This window comes from Apodemus sylvaticus, chromosome 5 (genome assembly GCF_947179515.1).
Source record: "Apodemus sylvaticus chromosome 5, mApoSyl1.1, whole genome shotgun sequence".
Lineage (NCBI taxonomy): Eukaryota > Metazoa > Chordata > Mammalia > Rodentia > Muridae > Apodemus > Apodemus sylvaticus.
Window position 1 is genome coordinate 102014673 of NC_067476.1, and position 19271 is coordinate 102033943.

General features: G+C 40.7%; 1 protein-coding gene across 2 annotated transcripts in view; it reads right to left on the bottom strand.

The window, feature by feature from the left end:
• The window catches only part of Ino80 (INO80 complex ATPase subunit), a 98432-nt gene that overhangs the window by 11727 nt on the left and 67434 nt on the right, over positions 1–19271 (bottom strand). For both annotated transcript variants that reach the window (XM_052183272.1, XM_052183273.1), the window contains exons 28-29: positions 15788–15882; positions 8985–9057 (exon numbers count right to left, since the gene is read on the bottom strand). In XM_052183272.1, coding sequence (XP_052039232.1) covers positions 8985–9057; positions 15788–15882 — 168 coding nt within the window. The remainder of the gene's footprint in view (positions 1–8984; positions 9058–15787; positions 15883–19271) is intronic.

Genomic DNA, 19271 nt, shown 5'->3' on the forward strand with positions numbered 1-19271 from the left:
ACTTAGGACAAGAGGCAGATAGTCCTAGAGACTGAGTTACCGTCGTTGTTTCTGAACTAAGTTTGTGTTGCATTTTCCTTCATGTGGAAAAGAGAGAAAGGTACAATGGCCCAGCATGAGTTTGCCTGAGGTGCTCCACAAAGCACGGGATGGGCATGGTAGTGACATGCACTGGGAACCTAGCGAGCTTGGTGGAGACATTTCAGGAGCTCAGGGCCAGTGAATCTGCACGAGATAAAACCAGGTTGACCATTGCCTTCCAGTGCGTGGCCTCCCAGGCTGCCAGGGCAGAGAGAGTGCAGGAACGTGCTGGTTTGACTATTTTACTATTTCCCTGTAACACCCCTGTACCTCCAGTTCAGCCTTTATGGCATGTGTACATACATGATTAAAATAAAACAAACTGAAAGGGGGGTGGTGGTGCAAGCAGTCAGAGAGCAGTGCTTGTATGTGCCTAATGACACTGTTAACTTAGGAAGCTCACATGAAAGGATCACTATCAAGACCAGGTTGGACAAAACAGCAATAGCCTCTTAAATTAATAGAAACAATATTAATAGCTAATAGCTACATCTAGTATTAGTAAGCCAACATATCATTAATAGTAGACTGTAAGTACAACTACCATTCTAAGTCAGTATCTCTATAACACGTATACCAATGCTATCTAATTAGCACTGGGTACACAGCCTAACGGCAGAGCACACACAGAAGGTATTTAGTAGATTCTCCACGCTAGAAAAAGAAAAAAAATCTCTCACAATATAGATGAAGAGATTAAGATTAAGACATAGAAAAGTTAATTTTTCTAAGTGTGTAGCAGTAAATAGTTAATCTGGTTTGGTTCCCGGCTGCTTGCTCATACTGCACCTGCCCAAGAGCTCCAGGTTCATAAAAGAAAAAGATAGACAGACAGACAGACAGACAGACACACACACACACACACTCACACACACACTCCCCCTCCAGGATTCCTGAGTTAACAACATCTTTATTTCATCTCTGCTACCCTAGATCCAATTGGGGAAGCGGCCCACTTTGCCAGATTCTTACATGTTGGCGGGTCTTTAACTCTGATATCTCTGCTTCCCCATCATGGCAATTCTCCTCTCTTCTCCACAGTCCCTTGCCAGTGCAACCCAAAAGTCCCCTTTCTGTTTCCCTGCCCAGCCACTGGCTGTATGGCAATTCTTCATTACCAATCAAAGCCAGCTGGGGGCAGAGAACCTCAGCATCTGGAATCTCTTTGGGAGCTGAATTAAGACAAAACATTAGAACCATTTCCCAACATTTGCACTGCCCAGTTCTCATCAACATCACTCTATGCTCTATGAATTCTAAAATGTAATGTTAAAAGGGTTCCCCTAAAGCTACTGCTAGTCTACTGTACAATAACCAACCAACACCATAATAAACTACCATCAGATGACCCTAGATCTTTTTGAGTCAAGGTCTATTATGTAGCCCTGGCTGTCTCGGAACTCACTATATATTGTAGGCTGGGCCTGAACACAGAGATCCACCCGCCTCCGCCTCCTGAACGCTGAGATTAATGACGTGTACCACTATGGCCAGCCTGGCCCCTGGCTTTATGCTCATTTTTGTCTTTCCTAAGGACCACAGGCTTACTATCCAATCATTCAAGCTTAGCAGTGCATATAAAAGGGCGGGCATTGTTTGTGTTTGCACTAGTGTTTGTCAAGGACAAGATGCCAAAACTCCTCACTACCAAATCCCTCCCCATATGTACCTGCTGGCAGTGCCGCTATGTAGAATGGAGTCGCTGCCTCCCCTGCTTACACATGGTTTCTAGAATAATTCTGTGAAAGTGGGAATCCTTAGAACTGAATCCTCTCTGGAGCTCAATGATAAAGTTTTCTTTTGTCAATCTGTTACTTCATCTGTCAACAGCTGCTATCCAATATCAATCTCAATCAATGGAAAATCAAAATTTCCATAGGGAGTCAGTTATCAACTGACTCAAAGAGATTGCTTTCCAAGGGCCGCTGCTGAAGAACATGGAGGGACTGAGCATGGCTGAGAGCAGATGACTGGCAGGCAGCATACCAGGCAGCAGAACCCTCAAGGCCTCCTGTGTGCTATTTTAAGGAGGAACTCATCTCTGAACCCTTTTCTATGCTGCCTTTCCTGATGAATAGTTCTGTTTCTTTGCTTAAATGGGATCTCATGCACCCAAGCTAGCCCTGAGCTTCATATGTAGCTAACAATGACCTTGAATACTGATCCTTTCTTTACCCTCTATTTCCCATGCATTAAATAAATAGGCAGTTTATTTGTGTACTTATTTAAATTTGGAACAATTCTGTTACTCAGTGCACAATCTGGACCCTGGATAATGATACACAAAAAGCATCAACATTTAATCAAACCTGGGTCGTCTGGAGATCAGTACACCTTAACCACTGAGCCATCTTTCCACCTTCCTTTTTTTGTTTTTATATTTTGCTACAGGATATCACTATATGGATCAGGTTAACCTCTGAGCTTGCAGTGATCCTTTTGTATCTTCCTCATGAGTGCTTGGATTATAGATGTGCACTACTATGCTTGGTTACGACATCAGCATTTTCAAGGCTTTTGAGTCTATTATTTAAACACCCCATTGGCTCTTTTGTATGATGTCCTTCTGTTTTGCTTTTTTCCTACTACTTTTCTATGTAGTCCAGATTAGCCTTGAATTCACTGAATAGTGTGGTGATCCTCCTGTCTCTGCCTTCCAAAAACTGGGATTAAAGATGTCTATTACCATACTTGTCTGGTAATAGACATCTTTTTACATGAGGTGTGATTGTTCATAGGTTAAATGCCAGCAGTGGGTGTGGGTAATATAAAGTGCGGCCACAGTAATTAAATCTACAGATCTAATGTGGAAATATACAATGTCTACCACTTGTAGAGACATAAAAAAACTTTACCAGAAGATATATTGGAATTTTAAATTGAACCTAAAGATTTCAGAAAATCTATCTATCTATCTATCTATCTATCTATCTATCTATCTATCTATAATGGGATCAAACTTTGTTAAATGCTGGCAGCTAGGAGAATATACTAATAGTAAGCTACATCCTCAGTCCCTTTATTTCTTTGAGACAGAATCTTCCTATACAGCCTGGAAGGCTTGGAATTTGCAATATAGACAAGGCTGGCTTTGAGTTTAAAACGATCCCTTACCTCATGACTCTACTATGCCTATCTAGAAAATCTGTTTAAAAATTTCAGAAGAGCAAAATAAGGAAATACAGACTTAAGAAAAAGGAGACATGCGGGGATTGGGGGGGTGAGGGGGTGGGGGGTGGGGGGTGAGGGTGGTGGGGGGTGGGGGGGTGGTGGCGCACACCTGTAATCCCGGCACTTGGGAGGCAGAGGCAGGCGAATTTCTTGGTTCAAGGCCAGCCTGGTCTACAGAGTGAGTTCCAGGACAGCCAGGCCTATACAGAGAAACCCTGTCTTGAAAAAAAAAAGGAGACATGTAGGGAGCTGGAGAAATGGCTAATATGTACAAGATGTTCTGCCTCTTCCAGAGGTCCTGGTTCAATTCACAGAGCCCATAACAAACCACAGCTCAAAACCTCAAAACCTGTAACTCTAGTTCTTCTGGCCTTTTCTGATACCAGCATGCCAGTAGTACACAGACAAAACACCCATACACAAAATAAACTATTTCAGCATAATTGTTATCTAACATATGTAGAAATCACACTCACACACACACACACACACACACACACACACAAACACACATGTGATGAAATCACAGTTAAGAGAGTGCCCTGAAGTGCCAACTTCACAGCAGAGATGCCTACACCATTAATCAACAATTGCTTCAACATCTGCATTGTTCCTAGACATCTGAGTGGCAACCAAACCATAATTTAATTTTGGCTCCTTTAGTCTCATAAACAGAAGACTAAAGCTTATGAAGATTACTTAAAAGATATGGGGAGAGAACACAACAAAACAGGGTACTGCTTAGAAGAAGAAAATCACCGGAAAAATATTGAAATAAATAAAAATTAATAGATTAAAGACAGATTAAGAATGAAAAGACAGAGATACAAAGCAACATTGGGGTCACCATAATGTGAGCTGGTGGGTGTGCCTGGTGAAGGGCGTAGTACTCAGCCGAGACACAGATATGTGAGCACTCAACCGAGACACAGATGGCACCCATACTTCAGGTGAGACATTAGACACAAACAAGTTACAATTATAGTACCAAAGCTGATCTAGCTGGGAATGATGAAAGTAATCACGCAGAATGTGCAGCCCAGTGAGGATTAAGGTGAAATAGATGAACAGTGCCTTCAGGAAGCTGTAAGCACCAAGCTGGGCAAGCACGTGGGGAGACTGAGGAGCTGGCCTGGTGTTCAGGGACTGGACTATACAGGCCAAGGAATGAGGGAATGGAATGGAAAACAGGGACAACTGGGCAAGTTAGACTATAGCTGGAAGTTAGAGGGTTTTTTTTTTCCCCTTTCAAGAAAATTCTAATCCCTTGGGGGAGCTAAAAGCTAATTCCATTGGGCATATGTTGCTACTAAGAGACAAAAGTTCCTCCTCTCTCCGCAGGAAAGCATCTGAAACAAGTCAGACAGAAAGAAAAATAAATCTTGTAAGAACCCCTCCCTAAACAGAGTCACAGACACCCTTACTCCATGAAGAAATACAAAGAACAACATGGTAAAAATCATCTGTCATTCATCACTGTTAAAATCTTGCTTTTACCTATCAAATACATGCTTACAATCTCTTCCTTGATCATTAAGACATCAAGTCTTTCCTGAGCGAAGCACAAAGTGTGAATACATTATCTTACCTGACTCCTCCAACCTCCTCCATCAAACCAACAGAGACACACTGGTTTCTCAGGTAGTGTCCTATGGCCCACTGGTTTTATGTTGCTCTCCTTTTTTTTTTAACTTTATTAAAAAAATTACCTTATTAAATTACTTTATTAAAAAATTAATAGGTATATTTAAAAAAAATATTCCTTACTTATAATAACTGCAAACTTGGTACCAACTTAAAAATCTAAAAGCAATCCTATGTGGACATTTTGCTGCTTTGTGGTGGCAGATACAATGAACATTGTTGATAGACTTTGTTTTGTTTGTGTATTTAATGTGTTGTTAAAGATAATTCCTTGTCCAATGTGGCCCAGAGAAGCCAAAAGGTCCTATCAGACTAAACTAAAGACACGTAAGCCAAGAAAGAAATAAATTGTTTTTTTTAATATTGTTTAAAAGATTTATTTATGTGTATGAATATTTTGCATGCATGTACATCTGTGTACCACATGCATGCCTGGTACCCGAGGTCAGAAGAGAGCATCAGATCCCCCAGAACTACCTAGACAGATGTGAGGGCTATGTGGCTGCTGGGAAATCAAACCCATGTCCTCTGAAGAGCAACTAGTGCTCTTAACTGCTGAGCCATCTCTCCAGCCCAGGAATACATTTATGAAAGCTAATTATGCTAAGATCTTCTAATTATGCTTCTGCAGAGATCTTATCTAGCCTCACAGTCTTAAATATTATTCATAATGTGATGATACCAAAATATGTCTCCAGCTGTAGTCTTTCAAGCACTGCTATGTCAAGACTAAGACTTGTTTATCGCCGGGCAGTGGTGGCGTACGCCTGTAATCCCAGCATTAGGGAGGCAGAGGCAGGTGGATTTCTGAGTTCGAGGCCAGCCTGGTCTACAGAGTGAGTTCTAGGACAGCCAGGGCTATACAGAGAAATCCTGTCTCGAAAAACCAAAAAAAAAAAAAAAAAAAAAGACTCTTGTTTATCCCCACTGCTACCTTCCCAAATATGGTGTTCTCAACATTCTGTCCAGCTCTCTCCCAGAAGTCAGGCCCTTGAGCCAGGCACTGGACTTGGGAAGCTAAGGCAGAGGGAATCATTTCAACACCTTAAGTGTGGCTCTAGCCTGAAATCCTTTCCAAAATAAAATGCTAGTCCATGTTAATCCCTTGTTCAAATTCTTATACTCCCCAATTTTAGTCTTCACGGCCCATCAAGCCCTGATCTGTTTGTGTGGTGCAGTCTACCTTCCTCCTTCACTAATTCTGTTCTATCTACTCTCTATTCTTTACCGTTGATTCATTCAACCAGGTTGTTCTCCTGCACCCCTAGCAAGACAGGGGTTCTCTGAACTCCTGACTGTCACTCTGTAGACAAGGCTGGCCTCCAACTCACAGAGATCTGCCTACCTCAGCTCTTGAGTGCTGGGATTAAAAGTACGTGTCACTACCCCCTGGTGCTAACCAGGCTCTTAAATCAAGAGTCCTATATCTATCTCTTCTGCTTGAAGTGTTTTTGCCAGACTGACTCTTGGCTTGCTTTCTCACTCTCTTCAGATCTCTGCTCAAATGTCACCTGTCAGAGAAGCCTTAATATCCACTGAAACAGAAACCTGGGTCATCTACCTCTTACTGTTTTTGTATTATTCAACACAACACTTAAATTAGTTCTTAGAACTATTAATACTATATCAATTACCACAACTAGCAATGTAATTATGAGGAGAAAAATAGAATTTCATGTTATTGAACATTGAATTCTTAGTGCCTAAAATAGTGCCAGGCTTTTGCCTGATAGACACTAACCATTTGTTAGCTGACTGAATGGACATGTGCAGGAGCTGGCCCAGGTATTAGAAAAGGACAGGGGAAGAGAAAGGGGCTTATGGGACTTTCGGGGAGTGGGGGGCTAAAAAAGGGGAAATCATTTGAAATGTAAATAAAAAATTATATCGAATAAAAAAAAAGAAAAGGATTTGCTTTCTAATGATGAGGTAGGTCAACACCTAGCATGTTTATTAATTACTTATAATGTAACATGATTGACTTGATAAAGAAAGGGAGGGACCCAGGAAGGAATGTGACACTGGACTGGGATTTTGAAATACAAACATAAGTTTACTAGGTAAAAAAGGTAGCTCAGGACATGAAGATCTAGTCTCAGGTAACAAACACAGTAGTGTAATAGAGTAATGGTGTACTCTAAAAATTACAAGTCAGTTCTTTACTTTTGGGAGGGAAAGGGATCTGGCAACTAAGCTGGCACAGCAGATACAGGTTATAAGGAATGAGGCTTGTAAGCTGTGGATAGGAGCTTCAAGGAGCACATTAGTTAAGAAGTATTAAGAGTGTCAGTAGAGAAAGAATGAAGTTGGATCAAAAGGTATATGGCTAGTTCATCTTTAATGAGCTCAAAAGATCAATTACGAAAAACTGGTATATGTTTAACTGTTGGTACTATCTGACAAAAAATAAAAGAAAAAGAATCAAGTGGGACAAGGACAAATTTCTGTCATGCCATAGGACAGATGTGAGCAGTCACATCAACAACACGTAACCACAGCTTGCCTTCCACAGTTATGCCAAAAGTCCTTAGGCCTTCATGCCTGGTCCCACTTGGTAGTAAGCAAGGTAAGGTTGAATTTTAAGAGTGATACCTGGTGCTATGAACTTCTTAGACCTGTTCATCCTGCCCCTCACTTCTCTACAATTTCCTTCCTTCCTTCCTTCCTTCCTTCCTTCCTTCCTTCCTTCCTTCCTCCCTCCCTCCCTCCCTCTCTCTTTCTTTCTCTTTTTCTTTTTCTCTTTCTTTTTTTTTTGGTTCTTTTGAGACAGGGTTTCTCTGTGTATCCCTGGCTGTCCTGGAACTCAGAAATCCGCCTGCCTCTGCCTCCAAAGTGCTGGGAATAAAGGCTTGTACCACCACCGCCCAGCCCTTCTCTACAATTTCATGAACTTGTTCATTCTTGTGCTTGTGAGAATTTCGATGCTCAGATTTCAGAGACAGACCACAATAGCCACACTGAATTATAGTGAGAATTCTCGGATTTTGGTTTCTTTAAAAAACACAGAACTATTGTGGAGCTTCAGACTGTCCGCAGCAGCTATGAATTGCTTTTTAGCTAAAGTGTAGGTTTGCCAGCTGTGGATAGTTTCTGCGATTGTGTGACATTTGGAATTCTGGGGAACTTTACAGAGGGTATAAAAATGTTAGGTGTGGTTGGTGATCGCTAAGGAGGGTTAACTGCAGTCTGTTAGTAGTCAAAGTAGTAGTCAAAAAGTCGTCTGTTAGTGTGCTCAAGGAAGAAACAAAAAGAAAGAAATTAGATTAGTGGATCTCTCTCCCCTGTCCTTTCTTACCTATCTAGTGAGAGGGGATAATCCAGATAAAGGTAGGGAATAGAAGCCAGAAAATAGCAAAGACCATCTACAAGCACATAAGAATTAACTTAGATTGAGACATCTCCATCCTTTCTCTCCTATCTAGTGATGGGGGTGGGGTGGGCTGCTGATAGAGGTCAAAGGTGGGGAAGAGGAGAACTGACCTAGTGGCAAGACTGGCTACACACTCAGTGCCATTTTCAGAGTCATACCTTTTATGAAACATTTTCCATGTACACATTTCAATCTAAATGTTAATATGACTGCTACTAAATACATTTGAATCCATGGAATAATGCTAACATTCAAAAGAAAATTTCATTTCTCTTCCCTGTCCAAGGCTAAAGCATTCTTATCAGGCGACTGGGCATGAAAAGAATGAAAAATTGGAATATAACTGATTTTATTTAATTATCAAGGTCATTGCTATTCAAACAGCTCTTGAAGTTCACAACTTCTACCATTACCTTCTCAAGTAATGAAATCAGGCTCTAGTAAGAAAACAACTGTTTCTTATTTGTTTAGTTATAGCTCCTCAGACAAATCCAATTGGACTGCCTGGTTAGCAGCCATCTCCCGTTCACTTATTTTCAAGTTATATCTCAACTGTCAGGAAAGTACTTGGCACATAGTAAGTAATTTATTAAACCAATGTATAAAGAACTCATTCCAAGTGAATGACAGAAAAAACAAAAGGAAAGGTAAAATGTGCAATGAATGATCTATTTATAGTAGAGACTACACACCAATGCACTGTGGTCTCATTACTTACTGTGTCTGCAGCTGTGAGATTGATACCCAGTCCTCCAGCTCGTGTGCTTAATAGAAACACAAAGATGTCATTCCTACAGAAAAAGGAGGGAAGACATGTTAGGAGGAAAAGGAAAGATGCAATGTGGAAATAGACAGGAATTTCTAAAATTACAATCTAGGGCTAAACAGAATGCCGGTGCTATCTTGAGATACTACTGTGCAAAGGAGTTCTGTCTTTACAACTCAAACGATGGCAGTCATCTTGCAATTTGTATATAAGTTTTTGCTGCCACATTAATATCTGACTGATAACCAATAAAAGTAGAACATAGAACAGATATTACAGAAAAATAGGTCACTACAGAAATAGACCTTGAGCTGTACAACATTACACACTGTTTGTTTTGTCAATCCTAAGACCTACACGTTTGGCAAGCACTCTAACTCAGATACACTTTCAGCCCAACAGCCTTTCTCCCCTCTTTTGAGACACTTTCTTATATCTTTGGCTACCCTAGAACTTAGTATGTAGCTGAGGGTGACGCTGGATTTTTGGTCCTCTGGCTTCCATCATCCAAGTGCTCAGATTACGGGGACACACTGTGAAGCCTAGTACAGCCATTAGCTGCTCTTCCTCTTCCTCCTCATTTCTCTTGAGACAAGGTTTTAACTTTGTAGCAATGGTTAGTCTGGAATTTGCTATGTAGTCCAGCTTGGCTTTGGATCCATAGGGCTTTCCCTGCCTCTTTTTAAGTGCTGGAATAAAGGATGTAAGCACCAGCCTGACCAGCCTGTTTCTGGTCAGTTTCTGTCTATGGATTTGTCTATGTAGTATATATACATGTGCCTGCTTGTAGAGGCCAGAGGCCACATTAGGTGTTGTGTTCTTCTATCTCTTTTCTCCAGATTTTGTGAAACAGGTTTTTCAGTGAACTTGACGTGGACGGGCTAGCTGGGCCGGCAGACTAACGAGCAGCAGGGACCCTGGTCTCCTAGCACTGGGATTACAGACAAGTGCTTTTTTTACACCAGGATCTGAACTCAGGCCCTCACATTACTAACTGACCGAGCTCCCAGCCTCCCAATAGCCCCATTTTTTTATGTTTTCTTGAGGCAAGGTCTCTCTATGCAGACCAGGCTATCCTCAAACTTACAGAGTTCTGTTTGCCTCCAACTCCTCTGAGTGCTGGGATTGAAGGTGCATAATATTTAAAAATTATTATTAGGAGTAGAGAGAGTGTGTGTATATATGATGAATACAAGTACCACATGTGTGCATATGTACAGGTCAGAGGATGACTTTCTCCAGAGAATGAGCTCAGGTGACCAGGCCCACAGTGAACCTCCTCACTAGCCCTCAATTTTTAACTAGTCAAAGTATTACTATAGGGGTGGGGGGAGGGGACGTGCAGTTGCATACATGTGAGCACACAGGATCGTGTCAATGAATAAAGGTTAAAGGACAGTTTTCAGGGGTTGGAGTTTTGCTTGTTAATCTTGGCAAAACAAAAGCTTTTATCTACTGAGCTATCCAATGGACCTTAAAGCATTCACTTCAAGATGACACAACTCAGAAAAATAAGCATCTATTGGGAATTTGACCTGTAATGACTTCAGTACCCTAAATTAATTCAGTACTAATCCATGAAGATATTTACTATGGACATACTTGTGAATAAGGCCACTCAGTCCTAATATAGAAACAATTCGGTATTTTGATTTCCTCTTACATTCTAAGTCCTTTTAAAGAATTACAAAGCTGCACATACTATGTCACTCATTAGGCAACAAAGTATTTGACAAATAAAAAAGGCCTTTTCACTGAAAGTTTATAAACAAACAGGCGTTCGACTGTATGTAGCCTAGTGCCTGCAGACCCACCTCAGGTTACTTCCCAAAACAATTCTAACAATCTGTAAAAAAACGATTATAATAGAAAACCACAAAGATGTAAGTTAAGTCCTTAACTTCTTCCTATATACAGCAGTGAAAACCACAACTAGAAATTCAGTTTACATGGCTTTCTTCAAACTGCAGTCGATACCCATATTTTTCTAAAACTTTAAATTTTATTTTATGTGTAGTGGTGGTTTGTTTGTGTATTATGTCCACACACAAAAAGAGGGCTTTCAGCGGGTAATTCCAAGAAGTCTAGCCTCTGAAGCCCAGGTGGATGTCAGGGAAAGGAACTGAGTATGTGACATGAAGTCACAGGCAGGTGGGAAGACTAAGAAAAAAAAAAGAGCAGCTTTTTTTTTTCTGTAAGAAAGATCTTTTCAGAAAGATTACACACTGCTCCTGGTGGTCTGAAGAGGTCAGACTCATATGCAATAAAAAGGACCCCCCCACACACACACACAGAAAAATTTACACATACACTGAAGTAATATAAGTAAAACAAAATAACACAAAAACTTAGAAATAGAATTGTAGGAAAAAATTTTCTAGACTAGCACTGACTGGCCTCAAGCTTGCCTTGGGAGCCTCTGCCTTGAAATGCTAAAATTATAAGCTATCACGAGCAGCTCCAGAATGAAGATGCTTCTTTTGATAACAATTATGTACTAAAAAGACAGTTTCTTATGAGGTGCAGTTTATACATCCAAAAATGTGTATAGTTGATGTAATTTAACCACAGAAAATAAGGATTAGACAAGTCCTGAGTTGAAATCATCAAAGAAGTTAGTTTCCATTTTAGTCTATATTGTCTGATTATTTATCTACAACTGTACTTGTTCTTAATACATTTAGAGATGATAATACAAGTCAAAGGCTTAAGAGTTCTGATTAGACAAAACAAACTTCTAGAAGACAACAGTATAGTCTGAATGCCCTCTAGGGGCTGGCTGCTAGAGTGTCTGGATCTATGAACTCCACACTGCATGGACACATCTTGGTCTTACAATTTCTGTAACTGTCCACTCACCCTAAGTCCCCTTTGTACCAAAATTTTCAACCAGTGTGAGACATGAATGGATGAGAGCAAAGGCTTCGCCAATGAATGAAAAGACACAGAGTTATCAAGAAGAAAACAACCAACCAATACAGAACCCACCCGCCCTGGGTTAGGGTCACCCAAACTGCTCAGGTAACAAGGGTAGAGGGAGATGAGTGGGGATCCATCTGCTAAAGGTCAAAAGGTAGGAGGAAGGGAAGCAAAGGCCAACTCATCACAGAGCAAAGACCTTGTGGATGGGCTCCTAGGACAACACGCTGGTCACATGTTCTTAACACTGCCAGGACATCCTGGCCAAATAGTCTTTAGTCTCAGTGAGACTTTTTCCTGGAAGGATCCCTCATAAATAAGTCTTGTATGAAGGGAATGTAAATGGCTTTTTATAGGCACTCTTGTTTACTCTGGCTGACCTTTGAGACACAGGGCTTTTGAGTTGAAACTACATTTTTTTTTCCTTTTGAAGTCTTTTCACTAATAATAATGAAAATATTTGGCAAGGCATGCCTTTTGTTTTGAAAACCACCTGTCTTTTTCTCTATTTTAAGATGTCATTTAGACTTATAAGTTGAAAATGGCTATCTTATGTGATAGTTTCCTTAGAGGCCAGGTGAGAGTACCAGAATCCAGGAACTGGAGTTAAGATCAGTTAAGTGATGTGAGTGCTGGAAACTGAACCCAAATCCTTTGTAAGAACAGCAAGTGTTTTGTTTTTTTTTTCTTGTTTTTTTTTTTTCTTGTTTTTTCGAGACAGGGTTTCTATGTGTAGCCCTGGCTGTCCTAGAACTCACTCTGTAGACCAGGCTGGCCTTGAACTCGGTCCCGAGTGCTGGGATTAAAGGCGTGCACCTTTAAAAGGCTCCAGCCCCTACGGGAATGTTTTCAAAACTCCTGGCACTACTGGGCTTTCTCAATTAATTCTTCTAACTAAGTTAATTAGGAGGTTAGCTGAGAAGGATGGTTCAAGCCTGTAACTCCAATACTCAAGAGGCTGAGGCAGGTCAATTACTGTGAGTACTAGGCCAGCCTGAGCTGTGTATCAAGCTTTTGACGATGACGACAACAACAAAACTAACACTGAAAAAAAAAATGGCTGAAGAGATGGCTCAGTGAGCAAGTGTCTGTTGAGTAGGCTGAAGACCAGGAAGTCCCTACCATCTATACAAAGAGCAGGGTGCACCAGCACAGCTCTGTAATCCCAGCACCCCTACTAATGGAGAGAGATAGGTAGGACTCAGGGCTGGCTGACCCGCTGAGTACCTAAGAGTAAACTCCTGATTCACAGAAAGAACCTGACTCAGAAATAAAGTCACCTAACATTGGTGGAGATAGAGGAAGACACCTAACATTGACCTATGGCCTCCATGCCTCTCTTTTCCTCCTTCCCAATACCCCTAATTCCTCCAACTGGGTCAGCTAGAATAGCTATAAACTCAGTTACCAGATTTGAACATGTTAGAGATCTAAGGGCAAAATTTAGGATACAGTGAGAGACCCTGCTTTAAACAAGAGGATCTGCCGTTCAAAGAGCCTAGGTTATATGAGAACTTGACTCAAGAAAGCAAACAGACATGTAAAACAATAAATAAAAGAAATAAAAAAGTAAGAAATACAAACAGCTAGATATTTAGTTCTCTACTCAAGTATTAAAAAGATAAATACTAACCAGGCATATAACTAAAGTCCAGAAAGTCAGAACCATTCTTATTCACACTGAAAGCTAAATTAATTTTTCCCTTAAATTTTTAAAAATGTGGTTAGCCTTAAAATGAGCATGGTGACACACACCTTTACTCCCACTATGCAGAAGGCAGAAGCAACCAGATCTGTACGAGTTCGAGGCCAGTCTGGTCTGCAGAGTGAGTTCTAGGACAGCCAGGACTGTTATATACAGAAACCCTGTCTCTAAAAACAAAACACAATAAAAACAACTGAGGTTAGCCAGAATGTAAGTCTGTGTATCAGTGTATGCAGAGTCCAGAAAAGGGTCTCAGATACTTTGGGACTGGAGTTAGTGGGACAGGACTTAGTGAGGCCACTATTTGGGGGCCAGGAAACCAACCAGGACCTCTGGTAGAGCAGGGAGTGCTCTTAAATTATGTGCTGTGTCTCCAGCCCTTTTATCGAATTTCTCAATTCTCCAAATATAAGTTAGAACACTAAGAATGGGGTTTAACAGATCTATCTGCAGAGATATCTGGCTTTCTCTCTGAGGAGAGCAGTCACTAGGATTTGCTTAGCACAATGAGAAGCAGCACACAGGACAGTAATGACTCTTATAAACCCCAACACTTAACATGTTGTATTTGAAGTTTCATAGGCTCATAGCAGCTGGGAAAGGGACTACTACTGAGAGCTATGAAAAGAATAGACTGAACCCAACTGTAAATTGTCATAAAGTTCTGTATCTACAATACTAGAAATCTCATAGGAAATAAACTGCAGAAACAAACTAAAAATCTCAGCTATAGCGACTTATTGGCATGTGTCCTGTGCATGCTAAGTGAGCTCTCCACCACTGAGCTCTGTTCTTAGTCTAACATAGCTCTGTGAATATTTTTCTTCATAGACACTGACATTCTCTTCTTTGCGGATCCTCATTCATACTCAGAAATCCTTTTATTGCTGTAGTAGCAATGCCTGTAACCCCACACTACAAAGGCAGAGGCAGGGGACAGCAAGGGTATAAGATCAACATAAGCTACCTGTGACCCTGTCTCTATCCTCGCCCTAAAAATAAAACACATTTACTTTCCAAAATAGTAGGCACTGGGGCTGGAGAGATGGCTCAACAGTTAAGAGCCCCGACTGTTCTTCTGAAGGTCCTGAGTTCAAATCCCAGCAACCACATGGTGGCTCCCAACCATCCGTAACAAGATCTGACTCCCTCTTCTGGTGTCTGAAGATGGCTACAGTGTACTTACATATAATAAATAAATAAATCTTTTAAAAAAATAGTAGACACTGATAAAGACGGGGTGGAAGCTGTGTATGGTCACCCATACCTACGATCCTAGCATTCAGGAAGAAGTGAAGAATAACTGCAAACAGAAGGCCAGCCTGTCTGCAGAGCTAGTTCTAAGAAAGCCAGGGCTATACAGCCATATCTTGTTTCATACTGATATTCTCTTTCTTTGATCTGAATCACCACCAGCAGATTTAGCCAACTCTTAGAATAGTAGGCACTAGCTAGATGTGGTGGGCTTTGCTATCTAGCTACTTGTGGTGGTTTGAATAGGAATGGCCTCATAGACTCATGTATTTGAATGCTTGGCCCATAAGGAGTGGCCTTGTGGGAAGATATGCATCGCCGTGGGGGCTGGGTTTGAGGTCTCCTATATTCAAGTTAAACATGGTATGACAGTGTTCCTGCTCCCTGCAGATCAAGATGTAGAACTCTCAGCTCCTTCTCCAGTATGTCTGCCTGCAGATCACCATGACGATAATGTACTAAACCTCTGAAACTGTAATAAGCCAGTCCCAATTAAATGTTTTCCTTTATAACCATTTTCCGTAGTTTCCATGGTATCTCTTCACAGCAAGAGAAACCCTAACTAAGACACTACTCTTGTCCAATCAGAGACCTCCAGGTTCAGTGAGAGTCAGTGCAGAGCAATTTGGTGAGAAAAACAAGTCGCTATCTGTCCTCCACAAGTACATAGGAATGCATATAGTAAATACAAATACACACACACACACACACACACACACACACACACACACACACACACAGTATGCAAAAGATAGGTACACTAGAGTGATTGATTAATACCTAGGATTATTGGCTTTAAAAAAAAAAACAAAAACCTCATCATTTAAAACCCCAGAGGAAAACTAAAAGAAGAGTTTGTGATTCAAATGAATGTTACCTGGTCTGAAAATCAGCAACCATGTCCCGTCTCTCTGAGATCTTAGATGAGCCATCCAGCCTCATGTAGGTATGCTTCCTGTACACCATATATTCCTGTCAACCAGGATAAAGGGACACAATAAATCTGATGCCAATCATTACACTCTGATCTCAAGCATTTGTCAACTTTAGCCATACCAGACTCAATTCACTATACACAGAATGGGGAGGAAATGGTTGTAAAAGTACAATTAAATGAGTTTATTGTTCCTGAAATTCAAGATCAACCCAGAATCTCAATCTTGACTTGGAAACTAATCCAAGAGATTTCTGTAGGCTTTATAAAAACAATTCCCAAACTAGAATGGCTTTTCAGTCACTAAGCAATTTTTCACAGCTATGAACATAACCAGTTCCTTTTCAGTAATTGGGAGGTGGTGGCAGAAGAAGGATCAGGAGTTTTAAGAACCACCTCAACTACAGAGCAAATTCAATGCAGCCTGTGCAACAGGAGCTGGGAAGCAGGTATTCTCGATCTCCTCTTTCTCAGCAAACAGTACCAACAGACCCTCAGTTTCTGGTTTCATACTCCATGTTTTAATCTACCCACAGGAAAGCTGATGTTTGAAAATATGAAATGGGAAACAAGAAATTAATAAGGGTTCTATTCATGAGACTGGGCCTTACTATGAATCCCTGGAACTCTGTGTAGACCAGAATACCCCTGAACTTAAAAGAGGTCTGCCTACCTGTGCCTCAGAGTGGTAAGATTGAAGGCTTGTACCACACCAGGCCAATTAATAATTTTTAGATAACTTTGGTGTAGTGTATTTATTTTATTTTATTATTAGCTATGAGTAGTCTCTTACTTGATAAAACTATCTTAGGTATGTACAGATAAAAATAGTATATATGTCTTTGTTACTGGGGAAGTCTTAGAATATATCTATTAATAACTACATCAAGGTAAACTGTAGGTTCAGATGTAGAACAGCTCTGTAATTCCAGCTACTTGGAAGACTAAAGTAGGAAGTTAAGTTCAAGGCCTGCCTGGGCTACTGAGTAAACAAGAACAGTCTGAGCTGCTCAATGAGATGGCATTTTACAATAAGAAATTTAAAGATAACCAGGGCTATAGTTAAGTGACTATTCCAACCCTCATTATTACAAGAACCAATTAACCAAAATCAAAAGACTGGTAAATTCTACATTTTGGAAATATTTATATCAGTTTCCCATGGCTCTAATGACCTTTGCTATAGTGTAACTTTCTCCAAAATAGATTACATATTAGGACAAAAAGTAAGCCTCAAGGAATATAGAAAAACTGAAATAATTTTGTATATAGTATGTGATCACAATGGAGTAAGAATACAAGTCAACAGCAAATAAATATCCAGTGAATATCCAAAGTAATGAGATCAAACACACTGATGAAGAATGAGTAGGTCTTTAAGGAATCAACATGAAGGCCATGGGCGCGGAGAGATGCCCACAGTAAGGAGAATACACTGCTTGCACGGGGCCTAAGTCTGGTTCTCTGTACCCGCATGGAGAGGCTCACAATGATGGCCTGCAATTCCTGTCCTAAGGGGCCTCACACTATCCTCTGCCCCCTGGAACTTTGTACACATGGACATACTCCTTTTCCCCATATATACATAAAAATGAAAATAATAAATAAAAATTTATTTAAAAAAATAAATTGACACTGAAAAGTCAGTTATTTCCTTTTACAAAGGAAATAAGAGTTCTCAGAATCTAATGGAAATGAAGGACCAAAACACAGACTTAATGCAAGTAGTCCTAAAAGTTTATATAGTTTTATATAACTATATTTATATTTATTTATATTTTATAGTGCCTACATTAAAAAATCAGTGCTCAGCCGGGCAGTGGTGGCACATGCCTTTAATCCCAGCACTCGGGAGGCAGAGGCAGGCGGATTTCTGAGTTCAAGGCCAGCCTGATCTACAGAGTGAGTTCCAGGACAGCCAGGGCTACACAGAGAAACCCGTCTCGAGAAAAAAAAAAAAAAGAAAAGAAAAGAAAAGAAAAGAAAAAAAACAGAAAGAAATCAGTGCTCTCAGAGAGATAACTTAATGCGGTATCTTAGGGCCCACAGCCATGCGCAACTCCAGATCCACAGGACCTTTTCTGACGTATACACATACATAGCCCCCCAAAAAGAAAGACTTGCCACCTTTACTAAGCTCTTTGTATATTCTTTAATAATAATAAAAAAATGTGTGTGTATGTGTGTGTTTTGCTTGCATATATGTTTGTGAACTACATTTGTGGGATGGAAGTGTGTGTATGCCAGAAGAGAGTGTTTGGTCCTCTGTGGTTGGAATCAGAGAGAGCTGTGAGCTGCCATGGAGGTGCTGGGAACTGAACCTGCAAAAGAGCGGCCAGTGATATCAACAGCTGAGCGATTCCTCCAACCTCTCCCTTTGTAAGTCCTAAGAGCTGGCAATCACCACTTCCCTGTACTGTCTCAACTCTTCAGGATGAAGACAGCAGCACTCGAACCAAGAAGTGCCTTGTTGTAGGATCAGTACTCCTGCTGTCTTAGCTATTGGCATCATTTGGTCTGACCAGAGTGTGGGAGGCACACCACAGTTGCACTGCTGTTAGAGCCTTACTGTATTTAAGACGCACACCATCAGACATGGCTGAGGACATCGCTTACCTAACACACTTAAGTAAAGTCCTAGGTTCCACTTTCTGGGCTGTATGTTGGTAAATGTGAGCCGGGCATAAACACCAATCAAAAGAAAACATTTACAACAGTGACTTAATCACCTCTCTTATGTGAGAACTTGTTAGGACTTCCCTATCATTTATAAATAGGCGATATCATAAAACAAACCAGAAAGTTTGTCAAGTTGAAAGTTAAAAATCCAAGCACTGTATGAAATCTAAGACTCAAGAAATAAAAATTAACATCAAATGTTGCTAAAAGAAGTTGTCAAATTATTAAAAGGACCCTGTTCCCAATGGAACTCCCTGTAAAATCCACCAACTTTGGTTTCCAAAAAATTTCCAAAGCTGCCCACTCCTTTTTAAAGTAATGTTTTATTATTTGTGTTTATGGGTATGTATACGTGTGCATGCATAGATGTACATGTTAAGGTCAGATGACAATTTGTGGGTTCTCAACCATATGGGTTCTGGGGACTCAACGAAGGTCTTTTTTTTTTGGTTTTTTTGGAGATGGTTTTTTCCAGACAGGGTTTCTCTGCATAGCCCTGGCTGTCCTGGAACTCACTCTGTAGACCAGGCTGGCCTCGAGCTCAGAAATCGGCTTGCCTCTGCCTTCCAGAGTGCTAGGATTACAGGCTTGAGCCACCACCACCCGGCTAACGAAGGTCTTTAGACTTGGAGGCAAGTGCCCTTCTTTGCTGAGTCATCTCACTGGCCCAACTTTCCCTTTTGCTGTATTCTTTCCTTCGGTATTACTATGGTTCTCATCCCCTTATTCTTAGATAGAAATGATCATG